Source organism: Botryllus schlosseri, chromosome 8, assembly GCF_051294905.1.
Source record: "Botryllus schlosseri isolate E-star chromosome 8, Bs_hap1, whole genome shotgun sequence".
Taxonomy (NCBI): domain Eukaryota; kingdom Metazoa; phylum Chordata; class Ascidiacea; order Stolidobranchia; family Styelidae; genus Botryllus; species Botryllus schlosseri.
In genome coordinates, this window is record NC_137243.1 from 24945122 (window position 1) to 24971431 (window position 26310).

The following is a 26310-nucleotide window of genomic DNA, read 5'->3' on the forward strand; positions in this document are numbered from 1 at the left end:
TTGCGCTATCTCTAACCCGAACTTCAAACCTAATAACTTAACCCTTAACCAGATATTACCTGACAGTGTCCCTAAGCGCAATTCAAGTCATTGAGACCGCAAACCCAGCCGTAACATCTGGGATTTCAAGAACCTCCCTATAAATATTTCTAGAAATCCTTGCGTGACATAATCCAGCCTAACGCAACCCTTCCCGTAACACAAATGCTAACATAAAATTCATATCCATTCACCCAACCCGGTATAACTTGATCATCTCTCTGAGATGTGTATGGTGTATTCGACCTTCCTGCTATTCAGGGCCGCATTTTGGAATACTGGTATAGCGTACGCCGGTATTCCAGCGGACAGTCGTAATAGACGACCTGTGGGACGTCAAAATCCATCCCGTGTGGTTTCTGTGTCATAGCTCTTTTGTTGTGAATATACCTTTCGTATGAACGTTCTTTGTATAAGCAGAACGCCAGATCTCATAAACAGTGTGACGCCTTTCTCCACAAGAAAATAGTCCCGTGACATCTTTTTGCGTCGCCATTTATTAGCATAATCATCCGTCTCCTCTCTAAATAGATTTTCCGAGGTGGCGTTTAAGGTAGATCCTACTAAAACTAAAACTACTAACATTGCATATTGAGAATAATTCGTAAATTCGACCAATCAGCGGCCTCCCCCTAACGTTAGTCTTGGCCCCTCATAGGGTCAATAATAACACTTCTGGGGGTGAAATAATCCATATTTCTTAAATACTCTCCGTGTCGTGTCCGGTATATATCACGCCATTGTGGAATGCGCGGAACAGGAAGCGGTGCCCTCTACTTATTTATTTATATTGGCTCCCTATATGCATGGAAATCGCGATAGTAGCAACTTTACGAACAGAAATGGAGAATATAGCGCGAAAAAATGTTCAAGATTGATTAAAATCTTTCAAAAATTAGGGAGTCAATTCGTAAATTCTAATTGCATGTGGAAAGGCGCCAACACACTATTTGAATTACGTGTAAACGGACGCACCGTTATTCTTCAACGACCGCAGGTCGACCACCCCTGCTCGAACCCCTAACCCTTGACGGCATTTCGGTAGCATAGGCAGCACGCAAGGATTCTTTCTTATCCAAACCGTGCGTCAAAATAATTCAATTACGTCTAAATTTCTTGCTTTCCGGTAATATAGACCTACGTCATAATATATGCGTTGCATGTAGGCCAACAGCATGTATGAAATCTGTGAGTAGCCTATACAAAGAAAAAGATTGAATTTTATTTGCGAATGTAACGAACGGAAACCACACGAAAACTTCAGACAGCATTCAATGGTCCGTTGCTTGAGTTCGCGCGTCAAATAACCTTTGGTTAGATTTGTTAGAACAACGTTGCATTTTGTATAATAGGGCCTATATAACGCATTTTATAATTTATATAATAGAGACACATGCATATATGTTCGAGTACTAGTAAAAGGCATATATAGTTCAGCTTCGACAAAATCCTGCGACTTTTCCCATTGGTCTTTATGATTTGAAGTGCTGTGCGATTGTGTGCGGCGGTTTATTAGAAAGCGTCACTGAATGGCGCACGTTGTGCTTTTCGTTAGTTGAGGCGGTAAGTTTGTTCTTTTTCTCATCTGGACCCTTTCTAAAACCTAATAACGAAACAAGGTACTTAGTCGGTGTCACCTGATGAACATTAAAATATGACATTCATCCACCGAGCGAGATAGTGTAATGCGTCCGGCTTCTCGAGCGGTAGGTCGTGGGTTCGATCCCCGGCGGGATCATACCAAAGACTCGAAAATTGGTATCCGCAGCTATCCTGCTAGGCGCTCAGCAATCACGGATAGCATGGAGGAGAAAAAAACGGGGGCGCAGACTAGATGACCTCATGGGGCCGTATCGCAACTCCGTCGTCAAAGCATCTCGATGGTGCAGGCGAAAAATAATATCATATCTCTCTCTCTCTCTCCATACACTTCTATTCTATGGCATGAAAGGTACCCGTATTTCTCGAATAATAAAGGCAATTCAATGGAAATCCAAGTTTAGCATCGATATCACCGATTTAAAAATAGACAAGCAAAGGTGGTTGGTGATAACGTAGGTATATGTTTAGTATAATTGTCATTTATAGGCTCTAGCAGTCGAACATTTTCTCTGGGTCAGCTATAATATGGCCTTTCTTATGCTAATGGTTTACATGGAATATTCATCGCACATAAAGTCAAATATGTGAGATGACATCTCTGAGTGCACGCATTGGCTCATTTCCGTGCCCTATGGTGTTATTGCTCCATTTCAGTATTGTTACTGTAACGTTTCCTGTTTACGGTGAGATTACAATAACTAAAACCAGCAATTTACTCGCCAGTTCGTGCGTGTTGAAAGGTATAATGGGCAATTTTTACAGATTACATAACTAAATCTATAATAAAGGGAGGGGATAGTTATAAGGTTCAATTGTTTTATATTAGCTCATCAGGGCCGGAACAGCACTTTGTCCGCTCACCAAACCCTGTTCTTAGGCCCACATTAGGCCCACATAGGCTGTTCAACTTATATTCTGAGCCTCTTAGATCTAGTGATTTTTAGGAAGTTCTAGAAATCTCTGTTTAGATCCCCCTTATTTCATCATTACCCTTATACATACGATTCACAAACATGCACGCACACTTTTCACACAGACCCAAGTTTGGTATCAAGTTATTCACGAACGAGATGGAATAGGTAATGGCGATCGCCAGAGTTATCAATGCATTTCTATCGGAACACTACGCATTCGTTTTGTAGTCAGGCGAACTTTTTATCATCTGTCAGCCCACGAGATCAAATTTACCCGCCGGGGGATGTCTTCGAAAATTTAAGGCAGCCTTTGCGCATCAGTAGCCATGTTCAAGCCACAAGCTTAAGCCTATTAATGCTCCGAAGTGTCCGTGTGTAATAGCTCTGCGCAGGCAGGTTACAAAGCACACCCCTAGACTAAAAAGCCTACCAAGGCCTCCTCCAACGGTCTCGTCATCATATCAGTAATATACCGATCTCTTCTGATCGTGAATACAGTTAGACTCGTTTCTGTACAATATGCTTGTTATCTATTGTTTAATTATTATATTAATGTTCGGGGGCATGGTACACATAATAAAATCATGAACTAATCGCGCGAAGCGTGAAGAAGAATTCAAGTTGAATAACTGGACCCTAAAAAATTCTACTTTACGGTGATTTACGAAATGATTATGGGCCCTCCGTGCTTTTCAGCTCTAATTGGGGGTTTTGGGGTGCGGCATTTAAAGGTGCCATGTAGGTCATTCACTACACGCATAGCAAGATATAATACTAACTAAGGAAGGGCATAAGTCGATGAAGACGCCATTACGCTTGATTTACAGTCATTGCGGCGTATAGCCAGGATGGATTTTTTCGCATGGGCGAATGATATTTAATAATGACGTCACGTCACGAACATTAATATTTACGTAATAAGAATTAATGTCTTCTCAGTGTTCCCGTCGGAGATTTGGAGGGGAAATTGTCGTCTTTTTCCCCTTGGGCTACGTTCCTGCTTGCAGTATTTTAATAGTTCAATAATAGTTCTATTTGTACAGTAGCCTATCATGTCGCTACTCTTCCAAGGTCGCTCATGTCCGATATATCCTAGTATATACGATTTTGTCGTCACATGTTTTGCTGACAAAACTATCTTCGCAATTTTACTGACTCTTTCACTAATTGTTTGACTATTTGTTAATATTTGACTCACTGCGGCGTTACCACTAATATCAATCGACATTATACTGTGTCATGATTGTTTCAGTCATCTTTGGAAACCCTTTGAATGGATTCTATACCACTTCAAGCCCAGCAACAAGAAAGCAATCTCACCGCCATGTACTCCATCAAGTCGATGGTACCAGTAGCGTCCTTGTCGATATCCGTCATGATTTGCTTGACTTCTTTCTTTGTTGTCATGTAGTGTCCCTGCTTTTCCAATACTTTTTCCAGTTCAGTTTCATCGATCGTCTACCTTACGAACATTTAGAATTATTTCTTGGGGATTGTAAATCGCAATATTTTGGGTCACTGGAGCACAGAGAAGTCTTTGATTACTACTAGGCTACTACTGTAGTCGTATTCGAGGGATATTTTCAGGCGACAAAATCATTATAGGCGTCCAGCCGTCAATGGTAGAATGAACTACAATTGCTTAATCTGTCTCGCTTTCTATTCAAACAAAGTAAGTTGCAACTGTTTGAATAAATTTTTCGGGATGCAGAAGATACAAACCTATGATACTGATGATAGTGCAAATGCCGATAGAGAGTGACATCTTGCGAATTGCAGAGAGCGCCTGATTCGATTTGAATACTACTTCAGCAAGTTGTTGGAACCGATTTTGGTTCGAAGCCTGTCCGCTGCTGAACACTGAACACTGAACAGTGTAGACTTGTCTCCACGTGTCATATAAAATTACACACCTTGTTTCAACCGGATATCCGGTATAGGCCCCAATTATGTATTGTATATATTCCGCAAGCTGCTGCGTGTGGAGCATGAAATTACTCCACATGACACTGTATATCCGGGATTGAGCGTGAGCATGAGCATGAGCATTCATCGTGCATCTGACACAAGGGCATCATTGGTGTGTGAAATGACAACGCGATAAGTCATGGTGTACAACCATATGAAGTGGGTTAAAATAGCCCACTTTATCATCTATTTATTAACTGTTGTGTTATTCATTTAGTCCGTTAGGTTCCATATATTACAAATAGTTGCAACCAGCCCGCATCGGAAACTATCGTATAGCTTGAATCAAATTTGAAACATGATCGCAACTCTATTGTTCGTATACTTCCTATTGTCTGACTTCACCTGGTCTTGATACGGCGAGATTCATCTGTGAGAACAAAGCCGCTCCGATTTTTCCCATACGATAACTATACCAACGTCTTGGCGTAATACAAAAATGCGTGCCAACGCCAATTGCTCTCTGGTGAAAATATTCATTTATATGTTGGTACTTTGACATGGCATGGGGAGAATCTGACTTGTTCAAACTAGTAGAGTGGGAACTAATGACTGCAACTAACTAACTAAAAGGAATAACTAACTATAGATTTATTTCTAAGGAAACCCTGTGGTATCGAACCGATTCAAGAACGACTCTGCATCGAGTCGTAACCACCACAATATTGAACTTAGTATATCCCACACTATAAGGTCGGTAAAAATCGAGATTGGAATACTAGGCTATCGCTATACATGTTGTTGGAAATATGTCAATTGAACCGTGAACCGCACTAGCGAGCATGGGCTACTATACTAGGCCCCGGTGGTACTAAATATTCTAGTGACACCGCACGGAATCGGAGGTTCGATGTCGTTACGTCATCTACTGGAAATGGTCACCTTGTAAAAGTGAAATACTTATTTTACAGTGACTGTGGTGACGGTTGCGGAATATTAATATAGTAAACTAACTTTAAAACCGCCCGAAACTAATAATTATTTCGTAACGACACGAACACGGATCAGATGTCACAAAATAAAGTAAAACAAAGGGAATCGGTATAAATATGATACCCCATATAGTATTGGGTGCCGTAGAAACTGATATTTGACGTCGCATACTTGTTTAACTCTATAGTTTCAGGGTGCGAGGACGCAGGGTCATATTCTGTAAGCAGTGGATCTCAACCATTTTGACCTCGCGGACCGGTAATCTTCAAGAAAGTTGCGGACCGGTGAGCTTTCAAAAACCAAAATTCACTCTTTAATCACGACAAATACCTACAACTTAAATGTAACACCGGAAACTTCATTTAATAGCGTCTTTTTGATATTATTTATATGTGGTTCACTTGAAGTTTCTGCAAGGCGAAGCGCGCGAAGTCCTGTAGAACCAATAATGAATTGTGCATCAACAACAGTGTCAAAAGAACAAAACCAGTAAACACGATTTTAATACGAAATAAGAATACGATAATGAATATTTGCTCAAATCCAGTGTGACTTCTGCTGTATGAGTCGGGTGTATGTTTCGACCTCCAACGAACCACCGAGACTGACGGAGCGAACCCCGCTTACGCGCCAATGACCAACAGACAACGCTTAATGGCTTACTGCAATTTTAGAATTAGCATTTTGTAGCATATATGGTATATTTTTCCAGGGGGTCTCACTAACGCGGTACTTTTACTTATTCTGATTACTTGATACGGTTTTGCGTTCTTGCACCACTTACTCAAGTCTTGAGAATACTCTGGACTTTGGTGAATATCACTACCAGACACGAAATTGGAGCAGATAACATATATCGCCGAATAACTTATACTTGTCCGCATTTGACAGTATCTTGAATGCCGTCCAAGCCATATTGATCTGGTATAGTCCGTACCAATGAAATCATTGCTGGGGAATATTTGTCGTGAAATGTTTCTATGCTTTCGTTTTAATTCTGATCGTTGTATTTTATTCGGAATTTTTCCATGTTATTGCGAATTTAGTAATTCTAAATTTGGTCTAATTACAAAAAAACTGTTGTTGTTGATTGTGGTATTCATGGTGTTTTGTCGACTACGATAGTCATTGACACCAGGCCGATATACAAAAAACCGTGTAGCTGTAATTCTAACTCTAAACTAGATTGGAAAAGCGTAAAATTTTCTGTCTTGGATGAAACGTATCAAAATAAAACGGCAATGTGACACGTGAAAAAGTATTTCATTTCTTGTGAGTAATAGTCAAAAATCATAACTTACACCGTCACCGTTCGTATCCGCTTCCCAAAATATCTTCTCCGACTCCAAAATGACAGAGAATTTCAACTCGGGAAAACGTTTCGCAATGTCCTGAATGCGAAGATTAATTCTATTAGATCGCGTAACGGTGCTCCACCTCCTTAGCGGAAAGAGTGTGCGTTCACACCCAAATGGTTGCACACGAAAAGGAAGCCATCTCACAATTATACGACGGTCTAAATCAGTGGTTCCCAACGTGGGAGATATCGACCCCCTGGAAATGCTGTGCAGTCGCGAACAAGTCTAGTGAAACCTTCGATCAGCAGTAAACACCAAGGGAGTGGGTTTTCTGAATATTAACGTAGGTTCTGTTATCGTGTAACACCTTCTGGTGTGAATACCAGGGTTATAATGACTCGAGTCAAAACACGAGTCGCGATTTTTGGTAACTCGACTAGACTCGCGTCATTTTTTCAAATGCGTAAAAGTACTCGCCTCGAGTCAATTTTGTAATGACTCGACTTGTACGCGACTTGTACCCGATTCATTCACTCTAACCAAGTCACATGACTCGAGACTAGGACGGTCAAGACAAACATTCCATTACAACTTGGAACAATAGTAAAGTTACCACATGGTTGGTACTCCGTCTACCAGCCTTGATACTGGGGAAATAGGGCCATATTCCGTCAGGACTGAGATGAATTACGATATTATGAATGCGCGCCAATCTAAATCACTCGAGTAGAGTTGAAAAATGTGGGCTGGACCGGATTGAACTGAAAACTGAAAACTGAACATTGAATACAATGACTTGTACTCAGATTCGAGTTAAAACACGATGACTCGGACTCGACCGTCTGCTCACTGACTTGGACTAGGACTTGACTCGGTGAATTGAAAATGAATTGAAAATGACTCGACTTGACTTGTGACTCGGAACCTCGTGATATGCTTACAACCAGGGCTGTGGAGTACGTAAATTTTACCACCGGTTCCGACTCCAGACATATTCACTAAACCGACTCCAACTCCGACTCTGACTCCACACATTTTCAATATACAGACTCGAACTATGACTCCGACTCCTGAGTCTTTGAACGCACCGACTCCGACTATTATCTTTAGAGAACTCCGACTCTGACTCCAACAGTATTACCAATTTACTTCGAAAACTATATGCCACAGCGACGGTTAAATGACTTTTATACAACCATTAAAGATATGCAAACATATAATTTGACTAACGCTGGCATGCAAAATTGTTTCATTGTGGCGCAGATCGAGTTATCCACTATGCAATCATTCAAATATGACATATTTCCAATCCTGTATAATTATAATGTGGATAAAACAATCGAAGTGTAGCTCTTGAGTATAAGTCAGCAACTAACAATAACAATAATATGTAACTTAGTAATTTTCTCATTAAACACTATACTGATTACAAGCACACAACTCGCACTACTAATAAACATTGATCTGAACTGGAATTTAGGAAGTAATCAAATAACATATGTCTAGTCTACATGCACTTTGTCAAGTAATCCGGGATTAGGACTTGCAGTCTTTCTTAATCATTTGTTTCACCAAAGTAGCTGAGCTACACTACAAATATTTTTAATTTTGTAGCTTGGGAAGCAGCGTTTGGTTATATTTGGATCAATTTTTCAAGTTTACAAAACCAACTGAATAGCAATTTTCAAACAATGTCCAATGTTATCATTACCGTTACTAATAACAGTGATTGATGGTCCATAAAAATCCTATTTTAGTTATTACAAGTAATTTACAGATACATTTGAAAGCATTTGTTTTCATAATAAAGAGATCGGAGTCGACGCTGGTGAATACACACTCTTTTCGCTAAGAATTCAGCTCATTCTGGCAGGTTGTTTTACCTTGTATCTTTGTAGGTCGCTAGCCGCTCCTTCGTTCTCGTCTATATCGATGGAATCGGAGCATTTAGTGTCGACTGAATCTTGCTTCACCAACGCCAAAGTGTCTTTCTTCTTTTTGCTTTTCTTGGTTTTCTTCCCGGATTTTCGGCCTACTTGTGGGGTTCTCGGGCCGGATTTGCCACTCTGAAACGTTTGATGTAAACCCACAGGTGGAAAATGGATGTATTTATAAGATTTCCGCCATAGCGCGGGCTGCAAAATAGGTAAAACTCAGTTTCACGCACCAGATTGTGCTTTCCCAACCATTCAGACTGGCTCAAATGGGCTAAGTACACTAATTCTTATGGAAATTTATCCCAGGGGTGTAGTATATACCCGCACAGGCGTCTGATGCCAAAATGAGGAGGGTGTGCCGCTGTTCAAAAGTTCTAGGACAGGTACGTTCTGATTAGTTCGAAAATAATTCATCATCTTTTACCAACATAGACTCGTGTAAAATTACATACATCTGTTGAAGAAACGGTTCCTAACCTCATGAGGTTGTTTGCCTATAATCTCTGGGAAGTCGCCAGGTTGTTTGTAATGACCCAAGTGATGACTCAACTCGAGTCCGACTTCGGTCGCGATTTTTTGGTGAATCGACTCGAATCGAGTCATTTTTTCGAATGCGTAAAATGACTCGACTCGACTCCAGTCCATTTTTGTATAGGCAGGACTTGTACTCGAGTAATTGTGCATGACTCGAACCAAGTCATATAACTCGAGACTAGGACGGCTAAGACAGACATTTCATTGTAACTTCGAAGAATAGTAAAGTTACCACATTATTGGTATTTTGTCTATCAGTCATGATCAGTGATTCCCAAGTGCGGCCCCCAAAATATATTAAGAAATCGGTTTATGCCAAAAAATAAAATTTTTATTTATAAAATACTCTTGCTTGGCTTGACCTCTGTAGTTTTTAATTATAGAATTGCAGGAAAGTTGTGAGTATAGACTGCTAACGTTATGTCACTGCTGTTTCAATGCAATGTGCCCTAACTTTCCAGTTGAACGAGAAGTAGCTATAGATATAAATAGGTATTGATAACTTTCAAAACCGGAAGAAAATCCTGAAAAAATGGTAAATTTTTCACACTTCGTGGCTGCTTGACTAAAAAAGAAAAAGAGGCTTAACTCCCGGAAAATACAGTTTTTCTTTCACATTAACAGGTGGTTGACTGAAAAAAAGGTCAACTTTCCGGTCCGGCTCCCGAAATAGCCGCCGTAGCGTTCCCACAGTGCTGACTTGATGTATATCAGTCGAATTATGTCCAATATGTAACCAAAATCCTCAAAAAAGAAGACAAAATCTCAAAAAAGAAGACATTTGGTCGTCCACCGAGGACACATTAAAAAAATCACAAAAGAGGACAGATGACCTTAAAAGAGGACGTATGGTAACCCTATGATAACTAGATGTGCAACACGTTACTCACGGTTGAATACGCCGGGATGCATACTGCTTAGCCGGCTAAAAGCAGCATAATTGGTAGTCCTATAGTCAGGGCCGTAACTGCCGCACCCCAAACTCCCCAATTTAGGGGGGGCGAGTTCGAGGGGGCCCAAAATTATTTCGTGAATTAGCATAAATTATAGAGTATTTTTTGAAAATTTATGCAACTTTATCAAAAAATTTTCGCCCTATGCGCGATTTCAATTCGCCACATATCTTGATTATTGGGTACTTTCCCCAAGAAAAAATACGCAAGATTTATAGAAATGGGCATATCAGCGTTGGCCATGACCGCACCACAACGCACCAAGACATATAATGTTCTAGGCCATGTAACATGTGACTCCAAGAAGTGTGTCAGAACGATCGGCAGCGAGAAAGCCTTGGCCGTAAAGGACTGCTTTTATGCTGACTAAAAACTTCGAAATACCAAAAACTTCGTTATATATACAAAATACAGATAGGTATAATTGTCCATATAGGCGCCTAAATGACTGGCGCCGAATGTTCTTGTCTTGGCAATCTAAACCTCACAAGACAAATACCATCCCGCAGGAAATAAAATTATATGCCAGTGAAGAAATTCCAATCTGAAATCGTGTGATCTTTCAGTTTAGCAGGTTTGGGCAATTCTACATTTTTTGATATAGCGGACAGGAGGTCACAAAATAACATGTAAATAAGTCATACTTAGGGGTTCGACCGCCCGAAGATGTTTAATTTTACGGGGTCTGCAGTTTCAAAGACACCTCTCACTCAGCTCTACCGGTAAATCTGATTACGTGGGCAAAGAGGACAACCATGCAATTCCCGATCTTATTCACCGATTTTATCATGAATTATCGAAATATTAACGCGTCGCGCTGTCTCACTAAACAGAACAACTTTATTTTCGCGGAAAAGGCGAACAACGTGATGCGGGGTAAGTTTATCACCCTATGGGAGCCCGGGGTCCTGACGAAGTGCTGTTACGTTCCTGCCAACGAGTATACCCCCGTAGATGTTTAATTACTATTGAGGGGACCTATACCTTTTCAAACCCACCTCATTCAGTTCTACCGGTAAATCAGATTGCGTGAACAGAGACAGGATGGAAATTGATATCAATACCAGACATGGGGTGATTACTTTATGAATGTAATCGATTGCGATTACGATTACTTCGGAATCACGCGATTACGATTACGATTACAGCAAAATCAGGAAGTAGTCGATTACGATTACGATTACATTGAAAAAGTAATCACGATTACTCACGATTACATTTATTTTGCTTAGGACTATAATCTTAAATGATATATCGGAAGACAATAAAAGGATTGCGATGAAAAGGCTTAATGAGATATCAACTTTCTTCATACATCATGCGTCATCTGCTTATTACGTCATAATATACCAATTGCCCAACCTTATAGTGGATGATTTATTATAGATAACTAAGGTAAACCGTAGATGTGACACTCGCGAGCATCACGTAACGTCACGCTCCAATTATACTCTACGGTACTGTTGTTGTTTTGCTTGGCGCTTATGCAGCAGGAGGCAGATTTCAGCATTAGGATGGTAATATCTATCCATGGGGTATGTTTAGCGAGTAGCTGCTCCGTATGGTTACTAACCCAGCTTATTGGATCCATGCTACACAATCTGTGCTAGGAAAACGAGCAATCGAATACAATTTTAAAGTCAATAAATACGGCTGCCCAAAGCAGATTTCCAGTATCTCAAGATTGAAGTTCCTTGGTGTAAGGTGTCGCATTGAAAGTGATGACTCCGACGTGTAATAATCTATCCGCATTTCAGCTGACGCGGTCTCGATCCCTTCAAATTCTGTAGATACCGGTATGTTGCTTAACATGGAATCACGCCGTATCTAATAACAATAGGAATTTTTATTACTTGACAGACGATTATTTGTTTGAATCTAATTGCAACTGTTGCGACTTGGCCTAGACAGGCAGATTTGATTGAGACTACTCACTGCTGATCTTATTCAATATCTGCTGAATAATGTACAATGATATGGAGGACAGGAGGGTGACGACAAGGACGCAAGTGGCAACTGGTGATAAGACTCTGGAACCTAGTGCATTGCTCAGAATAGCCACAATACTACTGCCTACCATCTATCTTCATTCAATAAGTCTGTAATGGAATACGGCTGTCCCAATGCGGCAAGCAGAAGATTGATGGAAGTCGGTGTGAATTTCAGTCGAAGCAGGTGATGACGCAGAAGCATTCCACGCATGGGACTATTTCTATGAAAGTTTATCAAGGATCAAATTTATCAAACGTTTTGCTCGGCACAATGAAGCTAATGAGTCCAGTCAAAGAAGAAGAAACTTTAAGGGGGAAAATTTGGTGCGTTGTGAGCAAAAGTCCTCAGTACATTGCACGGGCACTTTCAACAACACACGTGGCCCTCTCGGAGAAGAACACCGCGGTTTGGAAATTGTAAAATCTGCAATGCAATTTCCAACCACGTGGCTCCTTCATTTCATTTATGAAGAGGAAGGCTTGGCCAAATATTCATATTTTGGAGGCAAACAAACCCGATACTGAAGTAGAAATGATGTTAATTTCATCTCAAACACGAGTAAAAGTAGCGATTTCCAATAAGGCAAAAATTTGTTATTCTAGGCTGAGTTTAGAAGTAGTCAAATATCATAACCATGCTAGTAAGTCTTACAAGTAGGTTACTTGAGTACTTTGAAAAAGTAGAAGTATTTCGTCACTATCCACCTGTTGGAATCTGCCAAAATATATCCGACTGTGACATAACCAGCAGTTCATGTGTTTCTGTTTTTATGTGCCATATTTCGTGATTTATTTTCTATATCATCATGAAGAAGGAAGCAATAAAATGCGATTTTACCAAATTTGTCTCACCTGGGAGAGCCTAACAAGGATTAGAGAACCGAATCAATGGTCATAAGTCACAGCAGTAAGGGTGTGTCTGTATTTCCATCAAACCGAAATACATAACAAATAAGGTAGCATCAATAATGACATGGAAGATATAGCCACACATGTGCAATACTAGGATAGGAATGAGTGATGAGACCTTCGCATTCAACTTGTCGGATCACACCCACATCAAACATGTTGTACACTGTCTCATCTGATTGTATAAATAGTCGTAAACATATATGATTAGAATAATGTAAGGGTTAAATAGGTTAACAGTAATGATATGATGACAAGATGAAGATTTTCTACATCCATCATACGACTGTCCTAGTGTTCACGGATATATGTTGTGACAGTGAATTACAAATTACCCTGAGTGGACAATAGATTTCGAGCCAGGTTACTATTAGATGCAGATAACTATAGATTTGCCCGTTGACAAGGATCTTGTAGTATGAGAGTGAAAATATTTGTGTGTAACTATTACCTTGTAGAATTCAATGCTTAATGAGGGTAGGTGACAATCTGGTACGTAGAGGTGCTCCTACATCTGAAAGCAGATGGGCTGCAAATCCCGCTGGTTGAACTGCATGTTTTGAAAATACTGGGTGTCAAAAATGTGGCAAATAGAAGCCGCCTTACGATAACAAATCACCCAGTTAAATTATGTCAAATGTGAAAAATCATTTCACTGACAGCTTAAACGATGAAATCGACATTGCGCTGATTTTATGGAGTTTGTGCTTCTGAGATAAATTCCAGCGGTGATTTGGATATCTGACTGTGGAGTTACGCTAGTCACTCCATCATGCAGACATTCACTGAGTCTCTTTGGCAAAGCTGTGCAATAATAGAGGGATCATCAATGATGTTACGTAGGTCTTATAACACACAAATTTCACAACCTTTAATTTCATCCTCTTCGACTGGACTCAGCATCGTCATTTAGTTTCATTTTGTCGAGAAGAAACTTGGTCCTTGATAAATTTTCATAGAAATAGTCCCATGCATGAAATGCTTGGTGGGATCACCAGCTTTGACTAAAATTCGTACCAAATTCCATCAATCTTTCGGTTGTCGTATTCGGATAGCGTGATTCCATTACTGACTTCTTGAATGAAGATAGCTGGTAGGTGGTATGATAGTGACCCTTGTATAAATTTCATATCCAGCAACCACTTGCTTCTTTGCCATCATTGTCCTCTATGTCATTGGACATTATACAGCAGATAACATGGTCAGTGAGCAGTGACTTTCAATCAAATCCACCTTCATCGGCCAAGTCACAACGGTTACAACTAGATGCAAAGAATTTATCCTCTGTCAAGTATCAATAATTCCTATTACTACAAGGCGCGATTCCATGCTAAGCGGCATAACGGTATCTACAGAATTTGAAGAGGCCGAGCCCGCGTCAAGTGAAATGCGGTTTCTTATTCTGATTGATATTATACCAACACGTCATTAGTAGTATAATTACTTTCAATACGACACCTCGGAACTTCTATCGATAAAGAAACAAGAAACACGCTTCGGGCAGCCGTATTTAATGGCTTCAAAGTTGTATTCGATTGCTCGTTTTCCTAGCACAGATTGTGTAGCATGGATCCAACAACCTTGGTTAGTAACCATACGGAGCAGCTACTCGCTAAACATACCCCATGGATAGATATTACCATCCTAATGCTGAAATCTGCCTCCTGCTGCATAAGCGCCAAGCAAAACAACAACAGTGCCGTAGAGTATAATTGGAGCGTGACGTTACGTAATGCTCGCGAGTGTCGCATCTACGGTTTACCTTAGTTATCTATAGATTTATCGCATCCAACGATTTGCATTATTGCCAGGTCTTTACCTGCCGCACCCCAAATTCCTTAATAGGGTGGGGAGCGTGCTCGAAGGGGACTCAAAAGTATTTCGTAAACCAACATAAATTATAGAGTATTTTCGAGAATTTAATTAATTCTTGAAAATGTTCTTGGAGCTTTGCGATTCTACTGTCTCTAGTACAGGGGTCATTAACGCGGACCAAATGAGTCGCCCGCTGTCGCTGTAGTGCTGGTGGCTTTTGGGGCGGGCGAGGTGGGCGGTCGCCGGGGGGCCCCCTGGTCGAAGGGCTCCCCTATTTCGATTATGCGCTTTTTTCAAGGATAATAACGAATAAACATGGAAATCCGTGTCAAGCAAGAATAGGATTCCGTACAGATGTGTCAATCATCATCAAATCTCTGCATTTATTAGAAAAGTACCATATCCCGATAATCATCACGTCTCTGCATGCGGTAGAATTACTTAGTTTTGATGTAGTCTATCCTTGCACACATGAAACATAGACATGGCCGAATCCAGCACCTGGCCAAACCTTGATAGATAGATAATAATAACAGTTGCGAAAGGGGGGTCTGGGGGGCGAAGCCCCCATAAGTTACGGATAGATACTTATAGGGGCCCCTCGGTAAGTCTCGCCCAGCCCCAGCCCCCCCTCCCCGTTCGTAGGGCCACCACTGCGCTGTAGCAAATATCCAAATGAGAGATTTGAAAGTTGAAGCTAGTTTCATATGAGCAGCAGTTGAGCATGGGTCGGCCGACCCCAAGGAACATACGAACGCAGTCGCTCGGGGCATTGCTTGTCTTCGCCCACGAGGCTGCTCAACGAGAATCTATATTTAATATTCCCGAGTCTCGACGCGGAGATTGGCGCTTCTGCGCGCACTGCAGCAACGCAACTGAGCTTGGAGGAGCTGGTTTGAGTCCCTGCGAGTGAGCGTTTTTTGTTCTTGGTAAGGGGAGTACGTGGTGACCCGTCGGTCGTCGCAATAATCAGTACACACTACACAAGAAGTAGCTTTTTGTCTCAAAACAGCTGGCGACCCCTGCTCCAGTAGATAGCTGGGTTTGAAATGCATACCTCTTCCCCCCAAGAAATAACATACATAGGCTATTTTATGGGAACAGGCATTTCGGAGCCGGTCATTACCGCGCCACGATCCCACAACACACCAAAAGACATATGCAGTTTCGGCCAACACGCAACTCCACGGGATGTGATACCAAAGAAATACCTTGGCCGAAACTTAGGGTATTCGTCCATTGTCAATAGCTGCGCTGGGTGGGCGTGACTAATAACTCCTGTCCTTCCAATCTGGGCCCACAATGCAAATGTCACCCGGCGCATCCACAAAGGAACAAAGCCATGACAATTTGTGTGTGCGTCTCACAAAAGGTATTCTTTTAGTCTGCTACGTTTGGGCTAGTACAATATCTTTTGATTATACAACGGCTGGAGGTCGCGAATTAACAACATACAGTAATTATAACAACCAACATACCAGATGCTATGAATATGAATTACGTGCCCCAGCGTTACAGGTAAATCTGACACTCGGGGCTCGGAGAGGTTATAAATGAATAGTAATATAATGCAATTACCAATATTATTGATGAAATTCAGTTTTGAAAATTGACCAACGGTTGGACAGGGGAATTGCTGTTTTGGCTGAATTGCTGATTTTAGCTACAACCCACGCTAACATGTCAGGCTATATAAGCGGATGGTTATGGCGGCAGGTCCAAATGCTAAGTAGCGAACTGTGAAATAACGATTGACGCCCGTTTCAAGTAGTTATATGAGAATAAGATATAGTTAACATAAAAATTCTGCCTTCAACTTAATACATATACAGCGAGCTGCTGTTACGAGAAACGGCTAAGCACGGCTCGGTTATGATATATATCAGCAGCTGTATATTTGTAATGCTTCGTTGTGGAAACTGCAGTGTTTTATTCGACGAGTACAAAATTGCGAAACTTCGTCAGGTGCACGTGCGTACGTAGGCCTCCTGCTCGCCAAGCAGCAATGGTAAACTGCGTTTAACTAAGCACAACCAAACATCAATACAGTGGTGGCTTTTGGGGTAGGCGAGGTAGGCGGTCGCCTAGGGCCCCCCCTGGTTGATGCCGTTGATTTACGCGCTTTCGAGGGGCCCCCCTCCTCAGTTTACGCGCTTTTTTCAACTATTTCTCCGGTTTACGCGCTTTTTTTCAAGTACTACCATTTTCCGAATAACCGCGGAATCCTTGTATCCATAAAGAATCTTGGTATTGTACCGTAAAGAGGGGTCAAACATCAATCCACATTTTTTAGTTATCATTTTACGAATAACCACAAAAATCCATGCACCAATGTAGAATATGGTACCGTAAGCAATTGTCGATCATTAAATTCCTGCACTTGGTGCAAGAGCTCACTTCGATTTTATAATCTCTATCCATTTTGCCATTAGTTAAAGGGCCCCCCTCCTACATTTACGCGAATGTTATCATTTTGCAGATAACTGCGAAAATACATGTACCCATGCAGAATATAATACCGTAAACAGTAGTCAACCCGCTAAAAGAGCTTACTTTGATTTTATAGGGGGGCCCCTCTCCTACATTTATGCAAATTTTAGTTATCATTTTGCGAATAGCCGTGAAAATACATGTAGGCCTACTGCCTACATATGTAAAATATAGTACCGTAAGCAGTAGTCGATCATTAAATTTCTGCACTAGTTGCAAGAGCTCACTTTGATTTTATGATCTCTATCCATTTTGACAGTAGCTAAAGGGCCCCCCCTCCTACATTTACGCGAATGTTATCATTTTGCAAATAACTGTGAAAATACATGTACCCCTGTAGAATATAATACCGTAAACAGTAGTCAATTATTAAATTTCTGCGCCCGCTAAAATGGATTACTTTGATTTTATGAGTAGGGCCTTCCTTATTCATTTATGCGATTTTTGGTTATCATTTTACGAATAACCGTGAAAATATTACCCATGTAGCATTTGGTACAGTAAACAGCAGTCGATCATTGCATTTCTGCATCAGCTAAATAGCTTGCTTTGATTTTATGAGGCCCCCCCTACATTTATGCGAATTTTCGTTATCATTTTGCGAATAACCGTGAAAATATATTTACCGATGTCGAATATGGTACCGTAAACAGTCTATCATTAACTTTCTGCACCCGCTAAAAGAGCTTACTTTGAATTCATGAGGGCCCCCCTCCCACATTTATGCGAATTTTCGTAATCATTTTGCGAATAACCGTGAAAATACATGCAGGCCTACCGATGTAGAATATGGTACTATAAACGGTGTTCGATAATTGAATTTCCGTGCTTGTTAAAAGAGCTTACTTCTATTTAATGTCAATGAGGTCATATTATAACATGCAATGAATTATTATTTAATATATACTTCCTAGTGGCAGCAGTGTATATTTCAGTGCATCAAAATTTTCCAGTATATGTTTGTGTGAGATTCTACTTGCTAGCTCTTGATGCCAACTTTCATATGGTATGTTAATTTCTAATGAAGCGAGGCCACACTGAGCCTGAATATCTAAAATATCAAAGGAAATAGTCATTTGAAAAGCCAATGAAAGCATGTAGGCTATTATAGCCTATATATTGTTGTTTACTGAGCCATTCTCATGACTCAACATATTTGTTGTGAATTAGGCCTTTTCTGAATGGAAATCCATTCTCAGGGTTGTCATGATTTGTTCATTTCTTGTCTGGCAGCTTCCTAAATACTCAAAGGTTATGTATTATGGTGTTTTAAGCTGTTTGCAGGAATCTTAAATTGCAACTTTTCTTCATTTTTTCAAGCAATTTTTTGCAGCTTTTCGATTTTTCATGCAACTCACTTTTTACTGGAAATATTTGGTACTATATGTAAATAGATCGCTTGATTATTTCACTGTGGTTTGAATTTGAGGTCATTTCAGATTTGACGTACATTCAGGCTAGACCGCCATAAATTATATTACCACTGGGTCAATTCTTTCAGGCAATTGATTTTGTCGAAGGCGCTAACACTGAGTTTTGCGACAGTGCCTTGGATACGCATCGATTCGAGTATCTCATACCTTAATAATTTCAAGGAACTTATCCATAAATGTACCTTTTTAGTGTAACGTGAAAAATAAATGCAACTTTCCACGGATTTGACTGCAACCAAGATTTGCCCTAAGATCAGGTGTTGCATAAGACAATTTTGACCATTACATTCTTCAAATGGGCTACCAGTTCAATATAAATATGACCCGGTAAACAGCATATTAAGTAAGGCGCACTCGTCAGTTGACAACCGTACACTTCTACGATGAGTTTGGTCACTCATTTAAAAGTTATGATGTAATTTGTTGCATCAGTATCTCCTAATTACCGTACTCTAGCCAAGTATCTGCTACAATGCGGCGAGTACATGCTAAATGTAAGTCAGAATCTCAGAAAAGGAAGTGGTTCAGATTCAGAAAGAAATGACAATGCAAATTTTGAACTGCTACACAAATATTTTAACAATCAATGTCAGCTCAGGAATGTTCTGCACAAATTGAGGATGATGCTGTTTTCCCAACAACTATAATGCCTTATGACTTGAATGATGTAACAGTGCTTTCAAATACGTATATGGTATTTGATTGTAGTGGTCTTTTGTCTATGCTATTTGTGGCTTTTTAGGTTTAATCCAACCAGGCAAGTTCTTACAGACGAAAAGATTTTCTCCATATCTTACAAATTTCTCATTAGTGCGTGTTGTTTCGTGTGTGTAACAGTTTATTTACAAATTGCGCTGCTACTATGGTACCGTATGTCCGTATAGTATACTTCAAAGTTTTGTGTTGTTGCCATTGTTACAATGCGAATGTCATGGTTTGTGATTTTGATTGTTGCATCATACTTTGCCTTTTTGGTTTTGCTTTTAAATCTGTTTAAATCCCTTTGGTGTGCCGTTAACTCTTGAAAAGTGGCACCTGAAAATTCTTCGAGTGCAAGAAATATTATATTACAATGGATGTTGTATTGAAAGCTGTATTCTTACGGATCGTGGAACTAGCTCTTCACAGGTTATACCAGTGCCGATGTGTTTCTGTGGTATTACTGGTGTTGTACCACGTTGCCGCACATTTTGCTCTATGCCTAATCATGCAACAAAATCTTCTTGGTAGAAAAAAGATAGGCCCAATCCAGCACCTGGCTGAAACCTTGACGCGGTGTGCTGGCTAGTTATTACTAATGTCAGCCGACAGCTTTCTGGATTTATTTTTATATGGTCTATTTGGCGTGCAGTTGCCTTGGTATACTATTATGTCATGCTACATCCCATAATTCTTCTAAATAGGTGGGTCTCGACACGCACTATAGTTCACTTGAGTCACTTGTTTTCAAATATGACAAGTAGTACTTTGGCATGTCATTATAATTATTTAATATGGTTACAGTTTTATCATGATGTACAGACAATGTACTACCGGAACAGTGCATACGAAGTGTACAACAATAAAAGCTTCGTTGAGCGTTAGTAAGGGGGGTCTGGAGGGCGGAGCCCCCCAGAAGTTGTGATAATGTAGATAAGGGGGGCCCCCCCAGAAGTTTCGCCTAGGGCCCCCTAATCGTAAGGCCACCACTGCATCAATACATAAGTTACTATTTGAAACTATAGGCAGAGTGGTGATCAATATCCTGCTGCGAGGTAGCGGTTTCTGTAGTGTATTGATAACCTGATATACACCACGGGAGGTGTTCTTACAATCACACTACAATGTCCATCGCATGTCTGTTTACTATGTGTGGATACTTCTTACGCAATGACGAGCGAAGCTAATACTTCTGACGTAATAATGAGTCAGTTGCGTTTGAAAACAGACGTTTGTGCTGTCGCTAACGTGGTATATTATATCATTCTTGTTCACGAATATTCAGTTTATGTCATAGTCCTTGTACAAACAAAAAGTAATCGTTCTTTCACAAAAAATCGATTAGATATGCGAAGTAGTCGATTACGATTACGATTAGTTCGGATTTTTTTCGAATGTAATCGATTGCGATTACGATTACTTCAAAATGCTGTAATCGTCGTAATCGATTGCGATTACTAATCGCGATTACCCCATGTCTGATCACTACGTGCAATTCCCGATCATATTGACCGATTCAGTCATGAAACTAAAGAAATTTCTCGTGCTTCGCGCGTTTATAGGCGAGAAAAGCTGATTCACTCAACGGACAACCAATGCAGCAGACAAGTAGCGGTAAACAGTGTACAGTTTTGAAATCTCGCCAGGGCAATAAAAGAACTCCGAAATAGCTATGATGACTGTTTGGGTCCGTTTCATAGCCGTAGTATTCGTGAGGCCCCGGCCGTACTCTGAAATTCTATATTTGGCCCTCACACCAAAAAAGTTTGGGAACCACTGGTCATGATACTTGGAAAATTGGGCCAGAAACTATTAGGACCGAGGAAAATTACTATATTATGGTTGTGAGCCATTTTATATCACTCGAGCAGAGTTGCAAAAGTGGGTTAAAACGGATTGAGCTGAAAACTGAACAGTGAACACAATGACTTGGACTCATACTTGAGTCAAAACACTATAACTCGTACTCGACCCTCTACTAGCTGACTTGGACTCGGACTTGACTCGGTGCTGAATTGAAAATGACTGGACTTGACTCGAGTCAAAACTATAAAAGTGAGACTTGGGACTCGGAACCTTGTGAAATACCAATGGCTATTACGACAATGCCGAAATTTACTTTGTAACGTACAGTATGATCATCAGTACGACAATTAATGGCTCTGGTGCATAGAAATCAATAGGACGGGGATTTCTCCTCTTACGAAAACTACGCGTGAACCAGGAATGGAATGATAGTATACATATAGATCGATATCTGTGTTTCGCGCGGCGTTGAATTTCAGGTAGCACTATTTGACTGCTTCGATTGGATATAGAGAGAAATCGTTCCAAAGGACCAATATATGTTGCTATGGTCTTGCTAGACGGATGTTCATGAGTTCATAACTACATAACTGTTATTACTGCACATGCACACATAGTCGCCAGCTTCCCACATAAGCCGTAGTGCAGGGGTGGGCAACATACGGCCCGCGGGCCGGATCCGGCCCGCGGACAGTTTTTCGTCTTACATGATAATGTGGCCCGCCGGCCCTAGTCTTCCGAGATTCCCCACTACTTGCTCACATACATTATAGTGATTGTATGTTTTTATACATATGTATGTACAGCGAGCGAGGGTGGAGTTTACGCGTAAGTTCGTCGAAGCGAGAAGACTTGCATTATCGGCATTTACGATGTACTGAACCCTAATATCATTTGTGGTAATAATGGTGTTTGTCGACGACAATGGTCATATACACCAGGCCGTTATTTCTTATTTTTGATTCCGTAACCGCCGACTTGTAGCACGGCGCACACTTCTAGGCTTTTGTAAGACACCGATTATGCCAGGTGTCGCCAACTGAAAACGGGTCGCGGGCCAATTTCAAATTTCAAGGCCGCGGCCCGCATGAATTCAATATCGAGATAGACAGGCCGCACAGTTTAACAACCACGCTATCTCGTCACCTACTTAACCCTAATGCATTGATATCTTGGTAAATTTGGGGTACCGGGCTTATTGAACGCCTTGAAATCTTAATGAAAGATTGCACCGTGTGTTGATTGATCAGAGAGAAGCAGACATGGTGGTACCTGTATGACAGGGGTGGTCAACCTGCGGCCGTAGAAGCAAATTTGTGCGGCCGTGGACACGTAATTCAATTAGTAGGTGTTGGCGGCCGCCGACGTATAATTTGAATTTACGAATTGACTCCCGATTTCTTGAAAGATTTTAATTATTCGTGAAAGTTTCTTCGCGCAGCGCGCGATTCCATGCGACTTTATTTTTCGATTTTAATATAGTTGCGCACTTTGCAATCAGAGCCCCACAGTACAGTTGCGAACAGATGCGCCACATATAGAAATACCAACTCGGAATCGTATTTACTTCACTATATCGACAATCCTGATGGGAGGTCAAGACATGCAAAGAACAGCATGCAACAAAGTGACTAATAATAATTGGCCTGCCCTGACCGACCCTCCACCTACTCTACCGGTGAATCTGATCACATGGGATGAAAAATAATATGTAGAACTACTAATTTTAATGACGAAATTCATGAATGAATCTGAAAAAATTTTGCGCTTGTCACGACTATGAACAGCCTACATTATTTAATAGATTAGTACGGAGTTCGCCGGAAATGGACAATGGACATAGACACTTTAACATGAGTATTTGGCGTCCTGCTATTTCATTACGACTATTCCCTGGAATGCGGCCGTATAGGCTACATGAGTAGTCGAAATGCGGCCGTGACTGGCAAAAAGATTGGTCACCCCTGCTGTATGACAGTGCTGTTCTCAAATCGACATTGTCTTCGTCATTATTGGCGAGAAATGGCTTTGAAGTTGCATCGCTGTCGTTAAAATACATTCATTAAATACGATTTATTCCTTGAATACGTGGATAAATGGGCGAATAATGTATTGATTCAGCAATCTGGCCCGCCAGGTACTTAATTTTCCTATATATGGCCCGCCGACTTGGAGAAGTTGCCCGCCCCTGCCGTAGTGGGTTAGGGCGAAGGTGCTGAACATTTATTTAGCAATCAGCACGTCAAATTGAGAGCTGGATTGCGAAACCTTTTCAAATCTTAATTTGGAGTCGCAACCATGTGAAGGTTTGGAAACCCCATTTTAAAGGGATGTACTCAAAATGAAAATACGCATGAGGTACAAATGACATCAACGACGAAGTATTATAGCGATGAAGAAACGCAGGGAAATATGAAATCTCCCCAACACGAGGTGAAAGGGTTAACTTAAATCTTCATCGTTATACATACATAGCACAGTAGATCCACCACAATGCATACGCAACGTGCTGCGACAATACCTCGACCACCGATATCCAATGATTTTCCACTCGTAGCCTACCCGTGACTAAACATGTCATTGGCTTCGTGTATTCTCTGCAATCTACTCACCAACTTGGTCCCACTTTTCTTCGTCTGTTCTAACTGATTCGTTAGGTCGTAAACCTTCGCTTTATACTCTTGAACTTCTTTTTCTTTGGTGTCCAATTGCTCCTGTAAGTCACGCTTTTCCTTTTGAAAAACGAGTCGTTGATTAGTGACAGATCCGCTACTATGTCGTTTAGAATTTTGTATCAATGTTTCTCACTTGAATATATTTTATGAGGACCGCTTTCTGTTTTTCTTCTGATAGATTCGAGATCGACGATTCTGAATATGCCTCGTCGATGACTTGTTCGTCATCCGGCGATACGCATGATTCATTCATAGTCAGCAATATTAACTCTAACGCAATGGGTTCTCAGTCTGAAGTCAGGCATCGATTCACTCAATCATTCACTTATTTTGAGTTGAAAAAAAAATGTTTCGACTCTCTGCTGTCAAAATACCGCTAAATCGCATTTCCAACTTGGCTCTTTGGATTTAATTTATAAATTTTCCACGATAGCTTACTGCATGTATTTTTGTTATTTAGCCGAATTCGAAAGGGAGGGTATTGTAGACTGAGCATTTTGAGTTAATGCAATTCTTTAAAGATAAGTGCAACGGCTAAGCGGTCAGAGTTTCTATCCTAGTTTTGTTCGACTTGTTACTGTATTGAGTACAATGACTGTCAAGGTTAACGGCTTCTAGCAAACTGACCCTGGCCAGGGTGGATATAGGCTCTGATTATTTTGAGCCGCGCGACTATACCTTGCTCATGTCGACTAATTGTACTTTGATTATGTAGGTTATTGATTTCCACGGGTAGCTAATAAAGATTTTTTCTATCTCTGAGTCTCTCCCTCATCGCATCTAAGCTCATCTCTTTGTATTGACAGCCACAAGGACTCTGATCTGAATAGGCCTACCTGATTTCTCGTAGGACTTGCACAATCTGATTCTGTCAGCGTTAGACGTGTTTGTGGCGAAATGGCGCTTGGAAGTTTTGCCTGTCAGCACTCAGCAGTTGTTTAATTTAACAGGCCAATATTAAAGCTGATACGAATTGAAAAAAACTGTGAAATAATAGTAACTATAGCAAAGAGAGAGAAAAAATACTTTAATCATCATATCCCAAAAACAAACAATAAAATAGCAAAACTTCAGATAGATACAGACAAATATAGAAAAGTTGGTTAGAGTATGTCGTTCAACAATCAAAGATACATTTACAGATGTATCACGTAGAATGTATATGTTTTTAATCACGAGATGAAGCTGCAGCGAAGTGGTCTGTTGATCATCGAGACTACTGCAACTGATAGGAGTAGATTTGTTATTAATTGTATACATCGCACTTTAATACTGAAAAGTGAGACTGGCAGTGTAGATGTAAGATTACATGTCACGACAAATAAAAAATTATTTAAATTACCAATTATCTAAATTCGTTTAGTTTTGTAACTGCTATCTTTTTGCAGTTTTTTAAATTAATGTCTGTCCGGAACACCAATTTCACCGCAGACTTCTCCACGAAGTGTGTTCTAGACTCAGCTTGATTTTACCCTATTTAATGTGATAGCTTACTCCACGTTATTGTCCGCTTTGTAGCTGATGTTATATCTAATAGTAGGTTCATGTAAATGTCATTTCTGAATTTGGTTGCATTATATAGTCCAGGACTCACAAGATCTTAACAGATTAAAAGGGTCATTCCAGATTTTTAATAACAATATTATTGCATTGCATTAATCTGAAATCTGATCAGAAATTGCCTTTTCAGCATTCATCTAAATATGTAGTTTCAAGCAAGGCACAACAACTACCATATAGCTCAACTGATCTGATCACTTCTAACGGTAAATTACGTCTCTGTCTAATCTCGAGAGTGATTGATTGTTTACACGTAACATTATATGCTCCCTACTACAGCAATATCATAAATACGCTGATTCTGTGACAAAGTTCCATTCCTTGACTGGTGAATCACTATCTGTTCTGCGCAGTCATTACGACTGACCTAATTGGTAAACACTTTGCGCAAAATCACTGCTCGTGACACCCTTTCAGACTGTTTGACGCAATTCCCTCCACAGTCTCCGCGTTGGGCAGCTATCACGTTACGATTAGATAAAATATCTCAACACCTTAGAAACGAATGTTTCTTTTCATTGTTGCAACGTGTTCTGGTGGTTATTGTTCGGTTCAAAAATGCGAGGCTTTGATATGAAGTGCCGGTTGTTTCGCGAGTAATCGATACCCTGAAACGCACAGTAGTTAACTTATTGCGTGGCACTTTGTGGTCGATGGGGTAGAGTTCACAGACCCTAGGTGTCAAATAAGTTTTATTATTGCGAATTCACAGCAGATGGGGTTTCTTTGCGCTGTAAGTCATGTAGGCATATAC

General features: G+C 40.5%; 1 protein-coding gene and 1 long non-coding RNA gene across 2 annotated transcripts; one reads left to right on the forward strand and one right to left on the reverse strand.

Annotated features, from left to right (window-relative positions):
- Positions 1 to 1237: 1237 nt before the first annotated feature.
- Positions 1238 to 25919, reverse strand: LOC145444547 (uncharacterized). The gene is made up of 6 exons (XM_080322543.1): positions 24130 to 25919; positions 23934 to 24053; positions 8638 to 8820; positions 6758 to 6847; positions 3876 to 4013; positions 1238 to 1642 (listed from the first exon to the last, which is right to left on the reverse strand). Exons 1-6 carry the CDS (start codon positions 24247 to 24249, stop codon positions 1562 to 1564), a joined length of 732 nt encoding a protein of 243 aa, XP_080178669.1. The 5' UTR covers positions 24250 to 25919; the 3' UTR covers positions 1238 to 1561.
- LOC145444560 (uncharacterized) lies at positions 11586 to 13011 on the forward strand. Its single transcript, XR_013916719.1, has 2 exons — positions 11586 to 11974; positions 12039 to 13011. It is a non-coding gene; the product is annotated as an uncharacterized LOC145444560 (long non-coding RNA).
- Positions 25920 to 26310: the final 391 nt, after the last annotated feature.

Bases quoted from the DNA above. Each gene is read 5' to 3' on its own strand.
- LOC145444547 (XM_080322543.1), bottom strand. From the start codon at position 24,249: ATGAATGAATCATGCGTATCGCCGGATGACGAACAAGTCATCGACGAG. The intron at 6,848-8,637 runs GTAAAACAACCT...CTTCGCATTCAG, and splicing joins GCGACCTACAAAGATACAAG to GACATTGCGAAACGTTTTCC. The intron at 1,643-3,875 runs GTGAGATTGCTT...TTTCGTTATTAG, and splicing joins ACTTGATGGAGTACATGGCG to GTTTTAGAAAGGGTCCAGAT.